The sequence below is a fragment of the Trachypithecus francoisi genome, unplaced genomic scaffold (genome assembly GCF_009764315.1).
Source record: "Trachypithecus francoisi isolate TF-2019V2 unplaced genomic scaffold, Tfra_2.0 Lachesis_group4, whole genome shotgun sequence".
In the NCBI taxonomy this organism is placed as follows: Eukaryota; Metazoa; Chordata; class Mammalia; order Primates; family Cercopithecidae; genus Trachypithecus; species Trachypithecus francoisi.
This window is the reverse complement of record NW_022681469.1, coordinates 145,348,177-145,375,040: the sequence shown is the minus strand read 5'-3', so window position 1 is coordinate 145,375,040 and position 26,864 is coordinate 145,348,177. Positions and strand designations below refer to the sequence as shown.

Genomic DNA, 26,864 nt, shown 5'->3' with positions numbered 1-26,864 from the left:
GGCTCGCGTCTGTAATCCCATCAATTTGGGAGGCTGAGGCGGGCAGATCCCTGGAGCCCAGGAGTTCAAGACCAGCCTGGCCAACATGGCAAAACCCCATCTCCACTAAAAATACAAAAATTAGCCTGGCATGGTGGCAGTGCCTGTACTCCCAGCTACTTAGGAGGCTGAGGCAGGAAAATCACTGGAGCCCGAGATCACACCACTGCACTTCAACCTGGGCGACAGAGTGAGACTCTGACTCAAAAAAAAAAAAAAAAAGAAAGAAAACCCCACACAAAACAGGCGGAATATCCAGGAAACAAGGATCAGAACTGAATAGAGGGAAAGGGAATTTCCAGGAAATGCAATTAAGATATACACATGTACCCTAGAACTTAAAGTATAATAATAAAAAAAAAGAAAAGAAGCTAGAAAACAAATCAGGGAAAGCAAAAAGGTAGTTTAGAAATTTTAATTATGATATACATTATACATCTCAGCAGGAGAAAATTCCTGCTGAAGAGAACTTCTGTTTTTCATAATTTTGATGTCTACTATAGCTAAATGTGTATAACTAAATAGTAAATATTAATTTAAATCTTTTGCTATAATTTTTTGGAAAATGGAGAGGAGAAGTATGAGTCTGTGTGTGTATATGTGTCTCTCAAAGAATCACATCCTCGTCTTCTGGAGTAGGACGCTAATACCTAACATGGAAAAATCAAGAAACAGTACAATAAGCTTCTTATTTAGAAAAATGGAATAAATACCAAAAAAAAAAAAAGTGTGAAGTGGTTACTGCTGGAGAGAGGGTGGTGGACAAGAAATTGCTTGTTTTTTGACTCAGCTTTGTGGGGTTATTTACTTTCTGTTATGTCCATGTTTTATGTAAAATTTATTACAGAATTTTAGAGGTATAGGAGGTTATACTGTAACAGAAAAGAAAAAATTATTTTTAGAAGAAAAAGACTAGAAAAGCATGCCAATTGTTAGTAGTTTGAGTATTAATAAAGTGATTATGTTCTTCCTTTTATATGTATTTTTTAACTTTTTTTTGCAATACATGTGTATGTGTATTACTGATAAAAACTAAAAGGAGACTTTTTTTTTTTTTTGAGACGGAGTCTTGCTTAGTCGCCCAGGCTGCAGTGCGGTGGCGCGATCTTGGCTCGCTGCAACCTCTGCCTCCTGGGTTCACGCCATTCTCCTGCCTCAGCCTCCCGAATAACTGAGACTATAGGTGCCCGCCACCATGCCCGGCTAATTTTTTTTCTTTTTTTTTTTGTATTTTTAGTAGAGACGGGGTTTCACCGTGTTGGCCAGGATGGTCTTGATCTCCTGACCTCGTGAGCCACCCGCCTCAGCCTCCCAAAGTGCTGGGATTACAGGCATGAGCCAGCGCACCCAGCCTAAAAGGATACTTTTTACACACACACACACACATACACACACACACTCTCTCTCTCTCTCTCTCTCTCTCTCTCTCTCTCTTTCTCTCTCTCTCTCTCTCTCCCCCCGCCCTCATTGTCTCTCTCCCTCTTTCTGTCTCCTGTATACATGGTATACATGGTGCAAGCATGAGTTAATAAACCAGAGAGCACCAAGATCAGAGTTGCAGTGGCAGACACGGGGTGTTGCAGGCACCATTCCTGTGACAGGCCCTTGGAAGGCCAGGAAGTACTTGGACTGGAGGTACAGACTTGGCTCTGAGCTGCTCCAGAGCAGGACAGCTCTCATCATATGATAGTCATCATATTCATTCTTTTTTTTTGTTTTCTTTTCTTTTTTCTGAGACACAGTTTCGCTCCATCACCCAGGCTGGAGTGCAGTGGTGTGATCTCGACTCACTGCAATCTCCGCTTCCCGGGTTCAAGCAACTCTCCCGCATCAGCCTCCTGAGTAGCTGGGACTACAAGTGTCCACCACCATGCTCAGCCCATTCTTTGCATATACTCAGCACTGCTCTACACACAATGTCCTTTAAATGAATTTTAATCAATGAGAGTGAATGAATAAAAACTTTCACCCTAATGAGGAGAGGAGGGTAGGATTATGTAGTCCTGTGGAAACAAAGAAATGGAATTAGTGGGTTCAATTTTACAGACAAAACAGATTTCACGTTCAGCAATTAGACCTGCCCAGTATTCATGAGCTGGCTTTAGAAGCTGTGTGTCTTTCACTGTTGAAGGCTGTGAGCAGGAGATGGATTTCTGCTGTGGTTGGGGGGCTAATGTCCATACACTGATCTAATGTTCCATATACTAAGAAACTTCATTGCGATTCTGGATCAAGATGTGTCCACCTGTGGACCATTAGATAGTCTTGGCTGTGGCTGCTCTGGAACATGAACATGCAGTCAGGGAAGCAAACCTAAGTCAGGTCAGGGTGAAGTCTGAGCTGAACCCATCAGCTCTTCCTCTGTGTGATCACAATTCACGGCAGCCCATCCTGTTCCGGAGGGAATTGTTCTCCTTACGTTTAATGAAGGGCTGTGGGTCTCCTTCTCATGTGTGACAGGGAAGTTTACCAACTCTCCAGACTTGCCTGGAGTCCCTGGAAAATATGAGCTCCCTGCTCATAAGGGTCTTTGGGGTGTCTATGAGCAACACTGTGCTACCTCCAGGCCACTCCTTGGACATCCGCTGGTCTCTCACCTCACGACCTCCCCTGCCTGCATGGGAGGACCTGGAAAGGGAACTGGCCATCTAACAACCTTCTTGGAGCACCACCTTCCGCGTGCAGGTCCTGCCCCAGCACAGTCACCCTGACACTGCCTGCCTTTCTTTCTTTATACTTTGTAGGTATCTCTAGGGTCACAGATTGATTTACAGAAGAAGAAGCGGCGAGCGCCAGCTCCCCCTCCACCACAGCCACCACCACCAAGTCCCCTGATCCCCAGCCGCACTGAGGATAAGGAGGAGAACAGGAAGAGCACAATGGGTGAGTGAGGCTTGGCCTGCCGTCTGCATGCGGGGATGCTTGCTGTGTCCTGGAATGTCACCTCTGATGTGAATTCCTGCAGTGGCCTCATCCATAATGGCATTAACCCAAAAAATATTAATGCTAAAGAAAGAAGGGCTGGAAAGAAATAATTGCAAGTTCACTTCATATCTTACTAGCAGTATTTCGTGGACATTATGTGAGTATTTAGGAGGTGGGGGACGGTGGAAGCGGGGAAACGGTTGTAGGAGCCCGGAGAGGGTGAAAATGGAAAGCCTGTGAGTGTGAGTGTGTGATGTGTCTCTGATGACAAAAGGAGAAGTTCCTAAGGTGACATCGTGGAAGCTGCTTTGAAGGACATCTGGCATTTCAAAGAGATCTGAGGCCACAGGTGATATATAGACAAGTTGACATCAGCTCAGTAATTCTTAGGCCATCCTGTTTGAAATTGATATCCACTTATATTTCCTGATACACATTTAGCAAAGACCCTGATCTTCTTTGAGAAAAAGAGAGCCCAGAGGAAAGAAGATGGACTCATACTATCTGTGGGCAGAAAGAGACCTATTAGATCATCATCGCCCACCCCTCGTGCTACAGGCGAGGTGGAGAGAAGCTGAATGATGGCACTCTCCAGGTCCAGGGGAGTCAGGGGTTCATTTTATTTTTAAATCATTCAGCATTTGTTACTTCACTTATGTAGGAACAAAAATGGCTCTTTCAGAGAGTGGCTGGAAAATGGCAGCCTAGGAGTCACACCCTCCTGAGCTGAGAGCCCCGAGAATGGCATGTGTCAGTGCTCATGCCGACGCCACCAGCACTCACAGGCCACTCACCATGCCCTTTAACTCACCCAGGCAGCCCCGCGTTGTGCCTTTGCCCTAAGGTCTGCAGCTGCAGGAGGGAGAGTCCGCCCAGGATAAGTGACTGCCTTGGCAGTTTCTGGACCTTTAGTGAGAGCTCCATGGCAGTTTGTCAGCGTCTTTCCCCTTAGTCAATTCCCCGCTTTTAATGTGTTAGCATTTCAGCCTGGGAGTCAATTACCCTAAGAAGCAATAACCTGTATTGCATGTCACCTCATCCCCTTTCCCAAAGGATTGAAAGAAAACATTGTCAGTGGCTCGTTAAAATAAACCGGTTTTCTCCTATTTCATGAAGAGCCCCCCTTCTCCCTTCCAAGCTCTCTCCCCATTTTTTGTAAAGGGACAAAAGCCCCTGGTTTAAATCTTAAATGGCATCCACTGTAAATGGCTGTATGTGTTTGGGTCATGCTGATCCCTAGGCCAGTCACTTCAACCCAGGGCAGGACCCCCTGACTCCGTCCTGGAGGCCTGAGTCCTTGTGTCCCATGTGCTTGGGACACAACATCCCCACCCTCTCTACAACTTAGGACATTCTTCTAAACAAACTTGGAGAACTGTTACCCTAAACAACCAAAGGGGTTGAAAAGTATAAATGGACTCAGGAGATAAGTTAAATGAATGCTTCATCTAGCCAGAATAGGTCAGTGACTCTAGAAAAGCAACAAGAATAGGCTAAAAACAGATCTATGAACCTGAAAAAGACTAACATGAATAAAAGGAGTTCCTTTAAACTTGACAAAGCTCTGTAGGGGGTGTTGAAGGATCGTTTTCAAGCCCAGCATTTATGTAGCTGTGTCTGTTAAAAAGAAATTGCAACCAGGCATGTCTTTCCAAACTGCTCCAATGATAGAACACCATGTATGTAAAATGTTAAAGTGTGAGTGTGGCTGGATGTGGTTGGTGCCAGATGAGAATGGATTAGGTGCTGGATAAGACTGGATCCGGTGTTAGGTGTGGCTGGATCTGGTGCCCAGTGAGGTTGGATTTGGTGCCTGGTGAGTGATGGCTTAGCTTAACCTGCTGAAGTAACTCCCTATTGATTCCGTATAGGTGGTGGACGGCAGGTGCCACAAAAGCCTCCCAGAGGCACTGCTCGGGGTCCACCCCAGTTAGTGCTCCCCCCACCCCCGCCCTACCCACCTCCTGACCCAGATGTGGTGGAGCCTCTCAGCTTTCCCGGGGAAGGCACTGGTTCCGAGGCCTCAGACCAGAGACCCAAACGTATGTTCCTCTTGCTTCATTCTGACTGTGTTGACTGTTCATTTCTCTGGGCACTGTGATGTCAGGGCTGGGTTTCCAGATTTTCCATTCTTGTCTTTGGATGTGTGTGCCTTTCCTTCTCAGCTCTTGTTTCCCAATGCTGAATGCAGTGTGTCTGATTTCACAGAACACGCACTCTGGAGAATTTAACCAGGAAATCATGCCTATCTGTGGTCAGACTTCAGCTAAACACACATCTTGTGGTTGTAGGGACGTCAGCTAGGAGCCAGTGTTCTGATACTAGAATGAACCTCAGAGTGTCTGTAGAGAGAGACAGCTGTCCGGCACAGCCATCATGTGATCTGGATGGTGGGCTGACTCAGGCAGGCTGTGGGCACACCTGCAGAGGTCGCACTCGAGAGCTGGGGAGACGTCCTTCGTAAGGTAGCCTTGGAACTCTGTGGCCAGCGGCCAAGCATGAGTACTGCTTGTCTATGGAAAAGGAAACTGAGGTATGAGAAGGGGAAGCAGGTCACTTTGAGTGTACTAATAGCCAGAATGAAAGTCCTGTTTTGCTTCTGTTTCCTGGCACACCCTGTTTGAGATGAGGCTCTCCTTGTTGTTTCCTGGGGTTCTTTTGGACTTTAAAAAGTAGGGATAGCATTCCCACCTCCAGACAGGCATAGTTTTATACACTTACTCTTTATACTCCATGGCATTGTGGTCATATTGGGCCTGCGTTTGGACCGCTTCAGTATGTCTTAGCTGTGCGGTGACACTTTCTGATAAAGCAAGCGCCATCCTGGGCTGTGTACACGGAGCAGCACAATGTCACTGTGCATGCAGCCGGGAGCCCTGCTGGTGCCCACATGAGTGTGCACAGCCTTCTGGTTAGGAAGTTCATACTTTTTTTGCCACTGGACGACTTTATCTTTTTCTGTCTTCTTTCGAAATGATGATTAGCTGCCTGCCAGCTTCTGGGTAAAGAAGATAATTGTTGGATTACTTATCGAATTTCTCTAGGCAAAATAATCCTGATTCATTTTGTCTTTCTTCACAAGTACCTCTTTTCCACCCTTAAAATATGTTTGATCATCTTGACATTCGACATGCTTCTGAATGCAAATGAATTTTTTACGGCATTCAGAAAGGAAGGGTTAGGCTTATCAATCAGAAAGACAGCAGCCGTGGCGTGGATGGCTCCAGAGCCATTTCATCTCCGAAGACAGTGGGTTTTAAGCCCCACACACCAAGGCCGTGAGAGTCGGTGCTCTCTCCTGTGGCCGATGCCCTCACCTACAGAATCTCCTCCCTGTGGGAAAAAGTGAGGGAAAAATAGCTGGATGAAAGCTATAAAGCCAAGTACAGCCCGTTGACAATCACAGAATGGGCCCAGCACCAGGGCTCTGTGGCAGCCTACACAGGATGGGAGAGCTGGGTGCAAACTTGCAGACCCTCGTTTCCTCCTGGGTTCCCTGTGTGTTGGGGGCACTCACTGTGCAGGTGCAGCATCTGCTGGGGCAATGTGCCGACAAGATGTGGGAGGGGTACTGACCAAGGCTGCAGCAGGCTTGAGGCATCAGGCTTCATCCTGCATCTCTGCAGAGCTGTGGAACCTCCCCACCCGCTGCCCTTAGACCTTCAGACAGGTCTGAGCCGGAAGGAGAGCGAAGTGGCAAAGAGAAGACCAGACTCACCTTCAGCTTGCCTTGTGGCTCTATTTCCTCCCTGTGCCCTCTGCCAGCTCCATACTAGTTCATTCCCACAGGTCCATGCACCTGGGGCTTCCTTTGCCCTCAGCATCATAATTCACCTTCTCCCTCCTCTTCCCCTGTCACACCCACAGCAATGGAGTACGGGGAAGAGGAGTTTGGGACAGGGAGGCCGAAGGAGGCGTCAGATGGAGTACACCAATTTCATCTCCCCCTCCCCTGCAGACCAGCCGGGCGCCTTGCCCTTCTTGGGACTCAGAGTCTCCCCTCCTTCTCCTGCCCCGCTCCAGCCCGCGCTCTTGGCTTCCGGCGCACCACAAGTTCCAGCATCCACCTCCGAGCTTTTATGTTGCTAATTAGCAGAACCAGCCTGCTCATTGTTTATGGCTTTACAAACCAGGATTCCCCGCCCAAGCAGGCAGAATGCAACTTGCCTTCAGGACTTAAAAAAGTTAAGGAAAATGAATCTTTTCTTTTCATTTGTTGTATCTTTTTACCAAATGTTGAAATCTGGGTGATCCTTCCACCCATCCCCAGCGAGGCACAGGCTGTGGGCACCTGAGTGCTGGGTGTGAATGTGCGTCCCTGTGGCCCATGTTCACCCCTGCGCTCCTGAGCAAACTTCTGGCTGTTTTTGGCTGTGTGGAAGCTCAGTGGAGACGTTTTAATGCCAGCTATAAGCACTTGCCTATCTCCTCTTGAGTTCAGTTTTAAAACTATGTTCCTCACATAACAAACACTGTGTTTATAGGGGAGCTTACCCTGAGTACCTATGAGGCCTAGTCGGTCCACCAGGCGTCTCACAGAAGCTCTCTCACTGCTTCGTAGGGTATGCACAGTCACCATAGGGAAACTGAGGCAGGAGACCTTACCACCATAAGCAGTATAGAGAGGTTTCTCTTTATGGGATCTCGGACTCTCAATGTGTAGCTTCATCCATCACCCTGTACTTCTCTCCTGCCGCTGCAGAGACTCCCAGGGGACACTGTGGCTTTCACCTCCATTGTGATTTCTACAGCAGATGGTATATTCCTCTTAGGCTGTTAAAAAGGAGAAATACACTTTTTTGAAAACTAGTGTCCACTAACCTTCATAAGATAAAAAGATTCAAAAAGCTAATGGATAATGGATTTGTGTGCAGATTTAAGAAGGCGAGGAGAAGACATAAATAGGTCCTATACAACTTCACCCTTTATTTTATCTCTTCAACTCTGAGCCATTCTGTTCCAGCCATTCCCCTGTCTCCTCCCTGACCTCTGTAAGATCTTGACCCACTCACAGGCCTGATGACTTTGCTGGGGTCTCAATAGGCTACTGCCAGCCTCTCTTCCACAGCCAGCCTCCTGCCAGCCTGCCTGGAACTCAGCCCAAGCACGAAGCCCTCACTCCCATTTTGATGCTGAAACTGTTGTTAGTACTTGATACTCGGTCATGAAAACCACATTTACCTGGAACAAAGGCCAAATGGAGAAGACTGTGTGCTCAGATGTTCAGTGCCACTTATGTGTGGGGCTTCTGAACTCTTGTGAACAAATACATGGTTTGTATCAAGAGTTCAGAAGAGGTGGAGCAACCACCTGTCCGGGTGTATGTGGCTGTAAGAGGCCACCTCTTGGCAGCCAGCTCTGCAGCTCACTGAGCCCGTGTGCAGATTGCTCTCAGCTCCCTACCTGCTCAAGCCACAGCTGCACAGGGCAAGTTCTCTGTGCACGCCCTGTGGCCATCTCAGGTACCTATCTCTGGCAAGCCTCTCACTCCCTCCAGTGGGAATTCCTCCCACTACCCTCTAGGCATTTATCCTTTACTGTACTCACCATACCATATTACACACACCTGTTATGTGCCTCCTCTACTAGTTCGAGCTGTTGATACTTGGAGGCTTAACTGTTTTATCCATATTTGTATCCATCCTTCAGATTGGTGCCTGACACATAGCATAAATTTACTAAAGAAATATACCAGAATTTATCTCACCATGTGAATTGTAAGTATCAAATTATGGTGGAATATGCTATTCTGTTCAGCTTCATTAAACATGTTTTCCAGGCTAAAGAGCATCTAGTACCCATCATTTTAGGTCTGTCTATAGGACACCCCTCAAAAGAGTTAACACTGCATCAAAGGCCTGTTGCAGTTATACTTGAGAAAGATATGAAGATCTCTGTGGATTTCAGCATCCAGCCTTGGTTTCTTCTTGAGTGGTTTCTTGGTCTGGCCTTGCCTCTGGGATGCCTTCAGTTGTGTGTTGGCCTCTCTGAAGTGGCTCTCAGTGATTCCCACCTCCTGTGTTCACCCTCTAGCCTCTTGTAGTCTCTTGCCATGAATGTGCACTCTATTTAGTGACTCCTATCTAAGGAATCGAATATGGCAAAGGTAGTGGGATGTCACTTCTTACATCCAAGTTTAGGGTTGAAAGGGACTGTGGTCTCCATCTTGGGCACCCTCTCTCACTTGCTTACTCTGAGGAAAGCCAGCCACCATGCTGTGAGCTGCTCTGTGGAGACCCATATGGCAAGGAGTTGATGGAGACTTCAGCCAACAGCCAGTGAGGAACTGAGGCCCTTTGTCCACTGATGGTGAGCCTAGAAACCTGCCAACAGCCACTTGAGTGAATTGGGGGCAGATCTTTCCCCAGTAGAGCCTACAGATGAGACCATAGCCCTGATTGACACCTGGATTGTAGCCTGGTGAGAGGCCATGAGTCAGAGGTACCCAGCAAAGCCATGCTCAGATTCTAGACTCACAGAAACTATGGAATAGTCGATGCTTATTGTTTTAAGCCTCTAAATTTTGGGATAATTTGTTCTGCAGCAATAGATAACTCAAACAAGTGTCAAGTAAGCAAAACCCATCTCAAACCTACTTCAACAGTTAAGGAATGTGTTATCTCATGGAACAGGAACCCCAGAGTGGAGTAGCATTCAATGTTAGTTGAATCTGAAGCCCAAGTTGTCATCAAGGATCTTGGTTCTTCCCAATTCTTCTCTATATCATATTTGGGGTCAGCTTTCCCCTAAGACTGGGAGCAACGGGTCTCTGGCTGTTCCAAGTATCATATCTAGACACTACAATTTTCATAAGAGGAAGACAGACTATAACTCTTTTAATAGTTTTGTAGGAGAAAGGAAACCTTTCCCAGAACACCCCCCCACACACACTAAAGAGTTCCTCTCGTGTTTCATTGACTACAGTTGAGTAATACACTGAGCCAATTCTTTGGCAAGAATGGAATGACCTTAGATGAGCCAGGCCCATCTGGCAGATGTGGATGGGGTCAGCTTTCTCTGAGGTAAGTGGAAGTCACTGGTCAATGCTGGAGTTCTGTTAACTTGGAAGTATGGGTGATGTATGCTATGTGAACAGCCAGCAGTGTGCACTACACATGGGTTGCAGCCTTCAGTTTGATTTTAGTCTGGAGCATGGAGGATGTGTGATGAGTAGGTACAGAGAGGATGGTGAGCCAATGTTGAAGAGCAAGTGAGTGATTTGGCTCAAAAACAGTAAGGCCAAGCATCAGAAAGTCAAAAGTCACCAAAGAACCGTCCTCCTGGAGGGATGATTTCAGTGCAGAACTGGCCACTTCAAATCTAGCCTCCACCTACACTTCTCATTTTCTGCTTTTCCAGAGCAGAGGAGCTATTGTAAATGCTCCTAGCAGTAGATTATGCCTATTCAGTGTTCAGGAACTAAGGCATCTGCTTTCTTGATAATCTTTGTAGTAAGAGGTGTGTTCATCACACGAATCTGAAGAATACTGGATCTCACTTGAAATTACTTCCAGCTGTAGAAAGCATAATCTTGTCTCTTCCAGAGTTAGTTTACAGTGGACAAAGTGCAGCCTTTTTAAAGGCAACATAGGGCAAGTGTGAAGGTGTGTGTGGCCAAAAAACAAACTCGTGCTCCCTGCTGTCACCTTGTATAGAACTGAGATTTCTGTTGCCTGATCCAGGCTGTCCATGTCTTCCTGGCTGTCATGGTCAGGACAACTTGCAGAGTCTGAGTTGATAAATACCACACATATAGGAGAAGGGCTATTAAGGTATGTAACCTCTCAAAGCCGCATGTCACAAAGGGCATCACTAGTAGGATTTTGGTGTGTGCTTGATGTTTCCCAGCATGGTTTTAAGAACAATGGAAGAATGGCTCCCTGGTATGTGGTCTTTAATCATGTTTTTTCTTGTTAATAAGAATTTGCATTACACTTTAGATATCTAATTATGTACACAGATGCTTTATGTGCATGTCTAAACCAATACAGTTGTGTGCATATGGATTTTTCCTCATAACTTTCTAATCAGCTTGCTTTCTGCCGACATTTGATTTCAGTTGAACCTTCGTTGTGAATCACCATAATGGAGCCTATTCCCTTAGTGAATTGTTTATTTACAAGATTTGCAGTGCGGATTATAATTAGGCTATTAACAAGTTATGAATTATCTATTTCAATTAGCAGACCTTGGAGATTTAAAGATCAATGCATATGGAGCTCAAATTACAGATTCTCTGTTTACTTTATATTTTTAAAATGAAAATATTCAGTGACTGTCATTTTCTTACACATTTTTCTGCAACAGGCTTGAGCAAATAAACCTTTCCTTGGGCATACATTTACAGGGTAATTGACAAAAGATCAAAAGGTATGAAGGAAAGATAGGTCATTGTCTCCTGTTCTAAGTGACCCCCCCACAAGGGATACTATTTCTAGCTAATTGATTTTAAATTTGTGACCAAGTGTCCAATTCTAAAGAACTTTAAGGAAACTCTGAAACAGGGAAATAAAATGAGAGGAATGAACTATCTATTTTGAATTAGAAGAGAGTATCTTGAGTTTGATGAATGCAAAAATAATAATAAGAATGGTTTATATTGTAAGCAAGTGATCCAGCAGAGGAGCTACGAATCTAGAAATACTTGTGGCACAGCTTGAAATATTTGGTGGCTATAATCCTATCTCTACATTTGGGGACCAGATGCTCACTAAGGGCTGCTGGCTTGGTGAACAGCCATGTGCTGCTTGAGCAGAGGGCATGGAACTGGAGAAGGCAGGACAGGAATTTGGCTGATGCCCCTTAGGTTGGGACTAGTCCTCATTAGAGTCTCCTAATGCCTTATTCTCAAATTTGAGCCCAAACTAAGTACTTTTCCTATTTCAAAACAAAGCAGTTAATTCTAAAACTTGTGACACAACCACAGTTCTGTGCGTCCTGTTTGTCGTGGGAATCACCTGTGAAACAATACAGGTGTGGAGCTCAGAGCAAGCCCTGGGAAGCATTCTTGCCCTTGGCTGGTGTTTATTTGCCACTTTCCTTCCCTGGCAGGAGAGCCAGCCACACAGCTGTTCCTGCTGCCACGGGACAGGCATGGCATCCAGGAAAACAGGAAGTGGGTCGGGAGCAAATGGGCCTTTTCATAAAATGGAAGGAAATCGTCAACTGTGGGAGCAGAATCTGTCCCTACTCAAAAGTACATTAGAAAAATATGGAACTGAACTTTTAGCCTGTTATTATTGTACCTTGAAAACCATTAAATCAACCCAACGTAGACTACAGATTGGACGCAGCTTAGAAGTAGTGAGAATCACAATAGCTCTATATATAGCTTTTTTAAAAAAACCTTATGAGCCTATTTCTTTTTGCTAATTACTTCTTAGTCTTTTATTTACAAGGTACAATGTCCCTAACTTGAGAGATAATTAAAAAACTTAGTGACAACTCAATAGAACAGAACAGCACTTTGCCAGCTCATAAAAGCAGATTGTTAAAATTTCAGGAATTTTGCAAACCAATGGCTGAACAGACCCGCTATTAAAAAGTAAATTATACAGACATACAATTAAATAAATAATATTAAAAACAGAGGTATCAAATACTAAAAACTCATCACTTCCTAATTATTTTAGTACATTTCATTACTATTTTGATGTTGTTGAGGTTGTTTACATATATCAGATCTGTAGGATTCAATGCTATAGAATAGTAAAAATATGTCACAGTGCACTACTGCACATCTCTTCCCAGCACCGCATTCAGTGACTGATGTCAATAGCGGAAATCAACCATCGAGAAACTATTTATAGCATAGGAATTAGCAAATGTTATAAATCAGGTATTGATTGGTCTTGTTAATTGTCTAGATGTAAGACAGTGATTGGGAAATGTAATAATGCAGATTAAATAGAAAAGTATGTCATATCTGTAGCCAATACATTGTGAATAGCAGAAAAAATTGAATTGTACCTCCATTTTCCAAAAACCATGATCAATTCAGCCAAGTCATTCATGGGATTGACAGATGAGTAAAATTCCAACATACATCTTTCTGGTTTTATTTTCATCTTACTGTCTGATGCCATCATGTTGAAGTTATACTTGTTTGTTAACAGTAATAATTGACTGGCTACAGATTAAAGAATCTGGGAAAAATTAATGAAAGCATTCTATGAGAATCAACTGGTAATACAGAATTCATAAAAAATAGTTTTGTGCATTTTATTACTTATAAATTTTGTGCTACTTATCCTTTATATAAGTAAAACTGATTATAACTATTTATAACTTTTTCCTCCAAAGAGCTGGTTAGTAACCATTTACCAACATACTACTCCAAAGTAGTAACAAATATGAATAGAAATGGTGAAAAGAAATAAAATTATTTAGTTAAGAAACCTGAGAACAGATTTCTTTGATTTTCATGAGTCAGTGCTCAAGCCCTAAGCTGATGCAAATAAACACAACTGTATCGTGTTTCCTGGAGCTTTAACTTGTAGCATGAACTCAGGTTAGGCATAAAAACCATGTTTAAGAACTTCTTTTTGGGTTTATGTAAATTTAAGTCCTTCCCAGAAATAAGGCATAAACATCTTGATATTTCAAGAATGGTTTGAAGTTGTTATTAAATATCATTACCTTGTTTTACTAGTTAAGAAGTAAATAGGGATTCTGACTCAGGCATTCCCTTATGACAATAGTCTTCTAAACTGTTTGTCTTAGGAGGTTTTGGGTGATAATGTGCACTCAGGCATGGCCCTTCTTTATTTTAATCCCTCTCTCCCAAGGCCTTCCGAGATTTAAAGCTACTCTCATGTAATAGCCCTTTGCACCGCAGGTCAGTCTCCCAGTAGAAAAAACAGCAGCACTCAGGAGTTTGCTCCACAGGTACTTGCAGTAGATGTCCATCTCCAATTCAGTAAGTCAACCAGTATTCTCTAAGTTTATATGTGGGGCCTGCCCAGTGTCACCGTTATCAGGATGGGATATACTGATCTGAAACTGAGTGCATCACAAAGCCATATTGTCTATTTTCCTCTGGAGTTTTACAAGTAACTTAGACTTTTTTTCAAGAGGTAAGAAATACATGAGTTTTGCCTACCAGCTGCTTCGTGTCTCTGCTTGTAAGGACCTTAGGTTTCATATCAGATGCAAATCATTTTATGTGGCAACCTGAAAGACCAACCATAAGGGAAGTAATGCTTATGATATGGTTCTTACAGGAGACAGAATCGTATCTGTTGGATCAATAAGCCCTTTCCACAACTGGCATACAAAAAGACTAAATGGAAAGGAAGAAAACAATAACAATATGCTTTGGCTGATAGAACGCTTGCTATGCAGTGTTAAATCTCCAGGGGCTGGAAGATGAATGATAATGGCAAATATTTATTTCACCGCAAGTGTGCGTTCACATTTTGCCATTTATTTTCCCCCGCAGTTTATTGCTGTGCGTCATTCCCTACTCAGGCCAAGCACTTCTGATGGACGGGCCTCCTCCTGACCTCGGACCTTTCCCAGTGTTTCTTCTGCCCTGGGTCTGATTTTCCTGTTGTTCTTCCTCCTTTCAGGATGAAAGGGCTCATTGTACACCCACAATTTTCTTCCTTTGGGATTTACATATAAATGCATAATAACAGAGATTTGTTTGACTGAGGTTTATGTTTTTTTGAAGGAGGTGAAGACTTTTATATGCAAATTTTAGGTTGATAATATTCCCCTGTCTGAAATTCACTGATACTTGGAAATGTTCCTGTGAAGAACTCTGCTTTATTTTAATTCATTATTAACTCATATTTTTCTTATTGGATATTCAATTCCAGATTTTATTGCCCATTTTTCGTAAAACTAGATTGTGTCCATAAATTGACCAGTATAGTCAATTTGGATAGAACTGAAACTTTCTGTCTACCTGATAAAACTAAGTGCCTAAAAACATGAACTATAAAATAGTAGGAACTCACAACTTATATATACTATCCATTCAATGATACATAGGACCCAATGTTTTTGTGTTTTTGAGGTTTTCTCATTACTGTGTACTTCGCCATTTTACATAGTTCACTAAAAAGAAAAAAGCGGGAGAAGAAGAGTGTTCTATTCATTATTCTATATTATGATTCTCTTCATTATTCTATTCTATGCATTATTCTGTTCATTTCTTCACCCATTTATTCGCTAAACAGTGACACAATACTTACCGGATGCTAGGTATTACACCAGTTTTGTGGGCTATAAGAGTGAATAACAAGCACATGACCTCTGGCCTTAGATTTTACTACCTGTGGTTCCCCAGGCACATGAAAAGAAGTAAAGATGGTTCCATTTGATAAGTACTAGTCCCAAGGGTTGTACATGTGATAAAGATGCCAGAGGGTGTGACCACCACATCTGTGCAGAAGTGTTGCCGGCTCCTCTTTGAATGTGAGATCCCTCTGCAGTGGCACAAACTCAACCAGTTACGAAGAGCTAGTCACCTCAGCTGCATTGTCCCAAGACAGGCAGAGTAGGTAAAAATAGTCATATGTTAAAATTCAAGGTTTAGATAAAAAGACAACTAGTTCTTGCTTGCTTTGATTAAGTTTTATTATGCAGACGCATTTGAAGCTTGTCATGTTTCTCTCTAAAAGATGTTTTTAAATGTTATTGCTCAAAGTTAAAAAAAAAAAAAAGAATCAGTAAGTATTCCTGACATGTAGGACTGTTGCCAGGCTGATCCCAATGAAAATGTTAGCTATGACTAATGAAGGAATTACCACAGCTTACATTGGTATTAATAATAAAGAAATATAAGTCAAAGCTATATGTAAGTGCTGTGTATTGGTGAAAAAAAACAGAAAGTTACAGAAATTACTCACAATGAAGCATAGAACAAGTTAGAAAGGGCCTTTTTTTTTAAAATTGAAATAAAGGACTTTTGTCTGATAAGTAGCAGTCATTTGACCTCAAATCATTAAGTGGGGAAAGTCTAAACAAGAAAAGGTAATGTTTACCTGAATGTTGGGGAAAGCATTAGGATTTATGTCCCAGACTTAAAGATTGTAGAAGATTGTATATAATTACAGCAATAAGCATTTGTGTAAGAAGTAGCTATTATGCTGAAGAAAGATGGGCACAGAAAATCTCTAGGCAAATCCTTGGAACAGGGGAAAGTGATACTGCTCATAGAATTATTCGTTCAAGAGGCAGAAAATATGATGCATAGCCGGGCATGGTGGCGCATGCCTGTAATCCCAGCTACTTGGGAGGCTGAGGCAGGAGAATCGCTCGAACCTGGGAGGCAGAGGTTGCAGTGAGCTGAGATCGTGCCACTGCACTCAAGCCTGGGTGACAGAGCGAGACTCCTTCTCCAAAAAAACAAAAAAACAAGACAAAAAAAAAGTTTCTTCCTTATTTTCCTTACATGTATGTTTCTACTGGTTTTTTTCTTGTTCTTTCTCATTTAGTCTTGTCTTTTCTTATGGCATTCCTAGTAAACTTTTATCTGCCTCCAAAAAAAAAAAAAAAATAGAAAATATGATGCAGTAAGTGTATCAAACTCGATTTAAAATAGGGGACAGAGGTATGTGGTGGGGGAAAACAAAGGCAGTAGGGCTAAGTCAGCTTACATGGGGTGAATAGAATTTGAACATGGCACTCCCAATTTACTTGATCATAAAGTTAGCCAAAGATGTGAGTGGTCAATCTTTGATGATACTCTAGTGATCTCCATGAGAGATGGCCTGATAGATGTTGGATAGAATCAAGGGCCATTTGATGAACAAGTTTTGTAGATTTACATGTAACTTGTCACTGTGCTGGCATTAGAGCCTTCTAAGAATCAGACAAATTAATTAGGTGAAACATTTTTTCCCAAAGCACTTGCATTTCAGAAAGTTTCTCATTTCTGACTCAGCTCAGAACCCATCCCTTATTGCAGGTCATTTCTTCTCCTTATGAGCCATGTCTGTTTCTTTTTTCCATCATGTCATACACCCTATCCACAAAAGATGGTAGCTCACGTTTTCTAACTAGAGACATGCAGACAAGTTGATAGCATGAATAATCCCTTGGGAATACCAATTCTGTAGCAAATGCTAAGGTAAAAGAAAAACTGTGCATTATTTTTCAACTATACTTGGCTTAAATTCTTAGTTTCACCCTGGAGACTGTGTTGCCAGTGGACAATTGAGCATGCTGTGATTTCTAAAATGCAAGCTAGTTTATATGATAATGTTTGCCATCTCACTTCACCAGTACTTTTGACCTTTTCATATGATTCTAAAATCACTTACTTGTAAATAAATGCTCCTAGTTCTACAGATGAAACAATTTGGAAAAATCTTAAAACTGTTTACTCACTGACATTTTATTTTAGCACCCATTATAATCAATCACACATCGCATCTGTGTTTGTGATGCTTATCAACTGCTAATTTTCACAGTTTTCATGCTAATTTGGATCCATAATATGATACAGTTTGTTCACAACTTCCATAGCTCATGTAATGTGAATCAAAACGTTTCCACGTGCAGACTAACATTTCCCATAACAAAACAAACTTTTCTGCCATAGGCATAAGGGTATATCTTCCAAAAATTACAAGAGAAAGTGAGGGCCTTTCAAAAAAGTATTCAAGATGTCTGGAATCATCACAACCAATTACAGATTATCCAGACCCAGAAATTAATCCACATACAGAGCACTTGCTTCCTCCAGCTTCTTTGAAGTGTGTGTGTGTGTGTGTGTGTGTGTGTATGTGTGTGTTAACTGTTTCATCCTTCATACCCAAGGAATGTGGAGCAGGAGAAAAACCCAAAATAGCTTTTGCACCTTATTAGTCACCATGGTAAAATGACAACAAGCAAACTTCAAACACTTCAGTGAAGACAGAGGTTCAAGTATTAAATAAAATGAAGCTCAGGAGTTATCTGTATATTTTTGGTTTCTTTGCTTTATTTGTCACCAATAGCAACACATAATTGGTAACCCTTTTGTCAAATAACTCCCTTTGCTGGAAGCTTTGTGATTTAAATTTACTGTTACTTCTGTGTTGATTTTACCTTTAAAGGCTTTGTATTATAACCCTTCTTTTTCCTTCTTATTAAGAAAATGACAAATTTTTGTTACTGTGAACAAAGCTGCATAAAAGAAGGCTCTGAGTGTATTTTTCAGTAAAGGGAAAAAAGAACCCCCCCCAAAAGAGATTAGATCTATTGAGATTATTTAGACTGGACACACTGTTTCCTGGTTGATAAATCCGCTACAGGGCTTCAGGGTAGGAAGTGAAGAGAAAAAATAACCAAAACATAAAACCCGAACACAAATAGAATAGCCAATATCTATCATACTTTCTTCTTTGGCCCAAGGGACAAGATTTAAAGAGCGGATGCATCCTTTCCCTGTATGTTTTGTGTGAATAAGAAGTGGTAGGGAGGAATATAAAGACATCCTGAATCATACAAATCATCAGCCACAGGATGGAAATGGATGGCAGATTGCCATGTCTAGCCCACACACGCATCCTCTCTGCCAGGTAAAGTTGCCAGTATTAAAAGTCAGATTTGGCTTGAAATTCTGGTTCTTCCTGGAATGTCTAAAGAGCCTTCCCAAAGGACTCACATCCTTCAAGTAAGCCATGAGCATAGCTTGGCAGCAGGTGCTCCCTGAGCACAGGCCGGCACTTGCCATGCGCCACGGAGCCCACCAGTCCCACAGCTGACACCCAGGCTGAGAATCCAGTATTTTCAGGCTCGTGTTTTTGCAACAAGAAATTTAAAGGAGAAGTGATTATGTCCTTTTGTCAGGGGCCTGAGAGGACCAGAGAGGCAGATGCACAAACTTACAGAGCTGCTGTTCCAACAAGAGAAGTGTAGTTGGTGGTGGAAGGAAGCATATTTGTATCACTTGCCTGTTTCTGCCTCATCCCTGCACCCCTCACTTGGCCCTTCTCTCTCAATCGTTTCTCTCTCACCTGGTCTTTCATATGGGCAAACCCCAATCTGCCCCCACAGTGGTGTATTGACAGGGCTGTGCAGGAAATGCCCTGGAAGGCAGATTCCCTTTCATGTCTGCTGGCTCCATTCTGCCCCTTTACATTGTCATTGTCATATTAGTGAGGACTGGGTGCGATCAGGCCGAGGGCGACATTTTGCTGAGCTGGAACTGTCACTCACTGCACACGTGGCCTACATTTGGAGTCTTCAGGCTCCATAGCAGAAACCTTACATGTGAAGACTGAGTTACTTAAGTTCAATAAATATAAAATAATAGGAAATGGTTATAAATTGAGACGAGCTTCTAGTAGGAAAATTACAAGTCTCCATTTAATATTGCAAGGTGAAGTGTAGAAAGAACATTGATGGGGATTTCTGGGTTTTAAGCTGTTTTTTATATTTCACAACTTTATAGGAGTATAACTCACACAAAACAAACTGCATATGTACAAAGAAAGTATATAATATAATCAGTTTTGACACTTGTATTCACCATGAAACCATCACTCACCATTGAGAGAATAAACACATCCATCACCCTCAAGTTTCCTTCCATCCCTTTGTCATCATTTTTAACCTGTGCAAGTATGTGTATGTATATGTGTATATATGCATAAGACATGCACACAACTGTATGTATTACTTTATGACTACTGTAAATCGAATGGGAAAGTTAGCAAAATATAGGTTTTAATAACAAATCCTAATTAATTGAGAAGTAAAACTCCGTTCTAGCTAATTGGGAAATTGTTTAAATGGAGAACATTAAGTGTTAAAATTGATGACCCTAATGATAAAGCTTTGTATTGATCTGAGGAGAAAGAAAGCTGGTCACAGCATTTTAATAGTCATCTGAATGCATCCTTTGTGAAGTGAAAATGTGGGGATGTGAGTGCACATACAACCTTTGGAACTATTTCTCCCCCATCCAAGTTTTCAAGAGGAAACAAAGGTAATTTCTCCACTTAATTTTCTTCTGCCAGAGAAGCATGAGTGTGTTATTTAAACCATGTTTACCAAAAGTAGCTGAGATGGGGTCAGCCCACCTCCTCTGCCACGCCAGGCTGGCTTAAGAACTGCCAACCAGGATTGCTGGCTGTAGTCAGGAGCCCAGCTGCCTGGCTGGGGCTAGGCAGTGGCAGGCACCAGGGCAGCATCTGTCCTGGGCTCCACTGCAATGGCCAGCTGCCCACTGACCCTCACTCCCTCTCTGCCAGGTTAGAGAGCAGCCGAAGGGACTGCTTATTTAAGACAAGAGCTTCTTGGATGACTTTACCTGCACATTTCAGCCACCAGGGGGAACCCTGATTATCCCCATTGATGGACAAAGTTGAAGGGAATGGAAAGAAACATACAAGAAGTTAACAATGAGGCTTTGCTGCATTTATGCCAATATTATGTTGCAGCTAGTGATACAACAATTTAGCGACTGTAATTATAGGATTGAGTTCTCTCATTTACAAAGAGAGGAAAGTGAGTCAGGAGTCCAGTGACTTGCCTAAGATAACGTAGCTAAGAAGGGTCTGTGCTCAGATGGCTGACTCCCCTTCTGCTGTTACAGTGTGACTAGTAGGTATAAAAAGGGATGTGTGTGTATGTGTATACATGCACACATACATGTGCATACATGGATGTGCAACCATGGTGCATGCATATATAGACTCATGTACATGTGCATATACAGTGCATGTATGCATACCCACACAATACATGTGCACACATAGTGTATCTTAAACATTTATACAAAATATGTATGTATATATACAGATGCATGCATATATGCCTACACATGGTATACATATTCATGTATGTATATATTCATGCATACAGCACATCTATATACATTTGTAACTTGTGTGCAAATATACATACATAACATGTGTGCACTCGTACATCCATGTGTATAAATTGTGTGTGTGTGTGCCTGCACGTGTATTAAGATATGAGGCTAAGAACAGTATGCGCCTTTGTTAGCTTGTTGCTGCCAGTATGCTCCCTCACCCCCACCCCACCCCAGGCACAATTTATCTCTGAACCTGGTTCTTCGGTCACTGGTAGGCTTTGCAAGAATTCTGAACTTGTCCACTTTGCCCTCCCAGAAATTATTGTCAGGCTTCTTCTTTGGTGCCTAATTTATGACTTGGAAGAGATTTAAAGATTAAAGCGAATATGGCCAGTTAATTGTTTAAATGGATAGTCTTCCATAGTTAGATAGGGCAGAAATCCAAATCAACCATGTTAGTAAACTCAAACCTCATCTTTCATCTCTGCCCTTGCACTTATGTCTGCCTCCATCTGGCTATTTATTAGCCAGGAGGCACCTTGCCATGAAGGAGGCGGCCTCTGCTTGGGTGCAGGCTGCATAGTGGGACTACAGGAAGGCTCAGCCCATGGAGGGGCAGGGGTCTTAGTCTTCTTAGATGCGCTGCCAGTAGGGTTGGGGCAGGAAGTGATGAGGATAAAGCAGCACCCCCTTCCCATGCACTTTTCCTGGAGTAACCCTTTAATCTGTACCACAGCCCTATGAGGTCACTGCTATTGTTATCATCCTCATTTTACAAATAAGAAAACGGCAGCACAGAGACAATAAGAAACTTGTCTGCGACCAAAAGCAAGTTAATATTTAAGCCAGGACTTGAACCTTGCCAGTCTGGTCCCAAGCACCTGCTTAACTTCACTATCCCTCCTCCCTACTCTGTGTCCTGTTAGTCTGTGGAGAGGGCTACAAGGCTCTAACCCTGCTCGGATCTCCCCAGGAAGCCATTCCCTGTGTCCACAGAGGAAGGAGAAAGTGGAGGAGGTGGCGCGTGCCTTTTGAGCTTTGTGGGAGGATCTGTCATGTGCAAGCCCACCTGAACCCACAGCCAACAGCAAGTATGGGGCTGCACAAAAATACCAGGAAGGAGGGGCTTGACTCCAGAGGAAGGGAGATCAGAGGACCTCACAGAGACTGAGACAGTCACCATGTGTGGGCCTCTCAAGCCGCAGACACTGTCCTGGACTTCAATTACTTTAATATTTTCTTCACAGCAACACAGTGCACTGATGTGTTAGTCTGCTAGAGCTGCCATGATATCATACCACAGACTGGGTGGAAATGTATCCTCTCACTGTCCTGGAGGCTGTAAGTCTGAGATCAAAGCGTCAGCAGGGTTGGTTTCTCCTGAGGCCTCTCTCCTTGACTTGCAGATGGCTGCCTTATCCCCAGGTCTTCTCTTGTGTGTCTGTGTCCTAACATTCTCTTCTTATAAGGACACCAGTCCTGTTGGATGAGACCTCCACCCTAATGGCTTCATTTTAACTTAAACATCATTTAAAAGACCTTATCCTAATAAGGGTACATTCCGAAGTACTGGAGGTTCTGACTTCAACATATGAATTTTTAGGGAACACAGTTCAGCCCATAGCACTTGATATGCATTCATTAGCCTGTGTGCTGATGACGACAGAGGCTGGAGAGCTTCTGTTGTACCCAGGCGGATGCACAGGGGAGACCCGGACTCTGACTCCAGGGCTTGGCCCTGTTGGATGCCTGGGCCCTGCCACCTTTCTGGCCAACTGTGCTGATTTTGCCCAAAGCTGGCCGCAGCCCACACCAGCCCAACACGGTATGTGAACCACCATTCTTGAGTGCATTCGGCCTCTGCCCTGACTTTGAATTTCCTCCTTGCCCCCACAGTTTATGGAGCAGCTGAAGCTCTGATAAGACTTCTGAGCTTGCTTCTGAATACCACAGCCCCAGGCACAGCAAAGCCAAGAACCCTGTGGATGAGTGAGGACCGCAATTCTCTGCACAATCCTGAAATCAACTGTTGCTGTTTCTCTTCCTCCTCCCCATTTCCCCGGGCACTGTTCAGCCTTCACTTAGGTCTTTCAAGCATTTGTGAATGCATGTGCACACTTAGACACACACACACACACACAAAACCTATCTCGTGTCTTACCTACCTCTGAAATATTGGCACTTAGAAGACAATCCATAATCAGCTAACACTTGTTTTTTTCTGTCCTCTGTGTGCTTGTTAGAATACTGTGAAGGTGTTTTCTATGGACCGACTTCTAAATGTTCCTCCTGAAATCAGTGTTATTCACACAGTTGTAATGTAATGAATTCTATCTGTCTGAAAGCTTGCCATATTGTCCCTGGTTTCTCCCAGCTAATAGAAAAATGAGGAAAATGAGCCTGAGTACGAACCCGTCACCACAGACCGCGCTGCATCCTTTCCAGGCAGCAGGGCCCAGGAGACCGTGCTCAGGCCTGGCAGCCTCTCTGTTTCACTTAGGCTTGTTTTGCTCAACCCAGGCAAGACTTTTAAAATTGTTTGAATAAGCTGCTGCATCAGTATGTTTTTTTAAATTGTGATTTTTAAAAAATAATATGAGATGTCCCATTCCTTCCATTTTCAAATGCATACTTCAGTAGATTTAAGTATATTCACAATGCTGTGAAACAGATCTTCAGGACCTCATCGTCCTGCAAATCGCATACTCTCTACTCACTGAACAGCAACTCCCCTTTGCCTGCTTGTCTTTTTGCAGCTGGCTTATTTCACTTAGCACAATTTCCTCGAAGTTCATCCATATCGTAGCATATAACAGAATTCCCTTCCCCTTTAAGGCTAAATATCTTCCAAGTATATGTATAGACCACATTTTCTTCATCCATCCATTGTCAATGGACATTTAAGTTGTTTCCACCTTGTAGTTATTGTGAATGATGCTGCAGTGAACACGGGTATGTAATTATCTGAGACTCTGCTTTCATTTTCTTGGGGATATATACCTAGAAGTGGGATTGCTGGTGAATCAGCATATCTTTGCCTGAAAAAAAAAGCCACTCAAGCTGAGTTAATGCACAGAGATATATATGGGATCCTATACTGCACCTATAGGGGTTGGTTCAGCTCACTTACCCCAAATCAGCCGTATGTGAGTTCCTGAACCAATCACAGTAGCTGAGGGAGTGCCACACACCTATTGACCTAGGCCAGAATGCACTGATCAATCATCAGGGAGGAGGACAGGATTACCATGTTTGATTGGATAATCAGGGTTCATCTCCCAGACAACCAGGTTGCTCCACAAAGGGGATGGGGCAGAAAGGGTGCTGACTGTCCTGCACTGTCCAGAGAAGTACATAGCATGGAGCTAAAGCTAGGTTGCATGGACTCAGGGCTTGGGTCTGTTACTGGGTGATTTCAGGCAACTTGCTTAACTTCTCTGTGCCTGAGTTTCTTCATATTGAAAGAAAAAGTGCTTTTGAGAATCACACATGCAAATACACATAGAATATTTAGAACTGTTTCGGGGGCTGCTGGGTTGGAGTCAGCAGATCCTAATTATTATGAAAATAGCCACAATTTAAAATGTAGAAGATTGTGCATTAAAATCTTGATTTCTTCTTTTTTAAAAAAGTTAGAGATAAGGCAACACCAGTTTTACTGCATGAAAGGAAGTGTGGGATGCATACTAGCTACTTCTTATAGACACGTGTAGCGCCGGGTTTCCTCAGGGTCCTCATGGGGCCACACCTGGCCCTCGGTCTGCCTCCTGCTGCTGTCTGCAGACCTCTGTAGATGGATCGGTGCAGGTTCCCTGATTCAGTCAAACTGGAGAAATGAAGTCATTCAAACCCTCATTTTTAAAAAGTCAGAAAAATATAAGGATTGTGTTGTCAAATACACAACCCTTAAAGAAAATGTTAGGCCGGACGCAGTGGCTTATGCCTGTAATCCCAGCACTTTGGGAGGCCTAGGCGGGTGGATCACCTGAGGTCAGGAGTTCAAAACCAGCCTGGCCAACATGGCAAAACCCCGTCTCTACTAAAAATACAAAAATTAGCCGGCCGCGGTGGTGGGTGCCTGTAATCCCAGCTACTCGGGAGGCTGAGGCAGGAGAAATGCTTGAACCCGGGAGGTGGAGGTTGCAGTGAGCCAAGATTGCGCCACTGCACTCCATCCTGAGTAACAGTGAGACTCCATCTTAAAAAAAAAAGTGAGAAAGAAAATGTTTAATTTTCTACCTTATACACTCACATAAGTGATGCAGAGCAATTTCTGTCTTCTTCCTTTTTCTGAGGAAATTTAAGAACTGTGTGTATTGCCTTTGAGAGAGTGCTGAAAATGTGCTCCCTACAGCTTGTAAAAATGAAGTGCCTGTCCTGTAGCACAGAGCGCCTCTCACTGTTTCGGGGGCTGCTCGGTTGGAGTCCTGAGCAAATGCATGTCAAAGACTCAGGACTTCACTGTGCTTGCTCCTGTGTGTGCCCCAGCTCTCTCCACAGGTGTCTCAGGGCCTCTTCCAGGATAGCCGAGCCGGGACCAGTAGGCTTGCTCATGCCACCCCCTGCAGACGCAGTCCCTAATGCTGGCAGGCACGACTCCTGAGACGGCAGGCTGAGAACTGCCTCAGATGGCACGTTGAGCCATGCCCCTGGCTGACAAGGGAAAGATCATTTTCTCCTCCAGCCCCTGCAGATCAGCAAGTGCCCACGTTTCCATGTGATGATGAAACACATAAGTAAATAAGCCGTGATGTTGTCTGGGAATGCTTCAGCCAGTGTGGCTGGTCTTAAACTGGTCCAGTTTAGTTGAGACACTTGGAGTGGCCACTCGTTGGCTGCTTCAGAGAAACCAGCAGTGTTAATTGGAAGCCTCTCTCCAAGTCTCAGCAGGCCAGCTGAGCGCCGGGACATCATGGCTCGGACTTAAGCCTTTGCCCTGCAGTCGTGCTGTGACTCAGGGGATGACCCAGAGCTTGGGATTGTGGAGGCTTTGGGGAAGCAGCTGCACCTTCAAACAAGTTTCCTTGGATGTATCTCCTGCCACCTCTCACAGACACAGATTAAAAAGAGAGAGAGAGAGAGAGAGAGAGAGAGAGAGCCATGAACTGTGTTTTACTGCAGCAAACATCCACACTGGATCTGCTATCAGGGTTGCATCCTGGGAAAGCTAATTTTGTAGACTTAAAGTAATGAATAATTAGACCATGGCTAAATGTATGTTTTATTTTCTGAACAAATTCAAAGCATTAGAAAGATAATGAAGATTATCTTAAAATTAGGCCTAGTTTAACCCTCCCTACTGTTTAGCCCTAATGTAGTATTTATTCCAAAATCTCTGTTAGTCAGGCTTCTCCAGAGATACAGACCAATAGGATATATTTATGAGTGTGTGTGTGTGTGTGTCTATGGCAGGGAGAGATTTTTTTTATAGGGATGGCCTTGTGTAATTATAGAAACCAAGAAGTTTGACCGTTTGCCATCTGTAAGCTGGAGACCCCGGAAAGCTGGTGATGAAATTATATCCAAGTCTCAAGGCCCTAGAACCAGGAGCTCTGATGCTCAAGCACAGGAGGAGATGGGTGTCCCAGCTCAAACACAGAGAACACATTCACCCTTCCCTGCCTTTTTATTCTGTTCAGACCCTCAGCAGATAGGATGCCTACCCACAGTGATGAGGGCACATCTTCCTTACTGTCTGTCAATTCAAATGCTGATCTCTCTGGTAAACAGCCTCACAGACACACCCAGAAATAATGCTTCACCAGGTATCCGAACACCCCTTGCTTAGCCATTGCAGGTTAACCCCTTGCCAACTTGCCACCTATGTGCACATCTTTAAATCATAATTTCCAGAGAAAGGCAAAACTAGGTCACAATTCCAACTGGCATGACACCGCTGTCCTGTGTACAACTGAAAATGCACTCATGCCTTCCCAGAAGAGAAGGTAAAGTCCTTGAGTTGATGTTTACTCTCTCCTGATATCCTGTAACTTAAAATACTATGGTGTAAAATTATCAATAATTAGACACTGCTATACAAGTTGCTTATGTCCCATGTTAAGGGAATAAGAGGAAAGGAAACAAAGGTATTTATGTATATACATATATGTACACACACACACATACAAACATATTCTTAACA

General features: G+C 43.3%; 1 protein-coding gene across 9 annotated transcripts in view; it reads left to right on the top strand.

Annotated features, from left to right (window-relative positions):
• Positions 1–26,864, top strand: part of COBL (cordon-bleu WH2 repeat protein) — a 323,275-nt gene that overhangs the window by 249,629 nt on the left and 46,782 nt on the right. For 6 of the 9 annotated variants that reach the window (XM_033194345.1, XM_033194341.1, XM_033194344.1 and 3 more), the window contains 2 exons: positions 2,784–2,922; positions 4,836–5,006. In XM_033194345.1, coding sequence (XP_033050236.1) covers positions 2,784–2,922; positions 4,836–5,006 — 310 coding nt within the window. Of the gene's footprint in view, positions 1–2,783; positions 2,923–4,835; positions 5,007–14,404; positions 15,770–26,864 lie in introns of those variants that run through there. The other 3 variants (XM_033194347.1, XM_033194346.1, XM_033194349.1) reach the window with 2 other exon arrangements.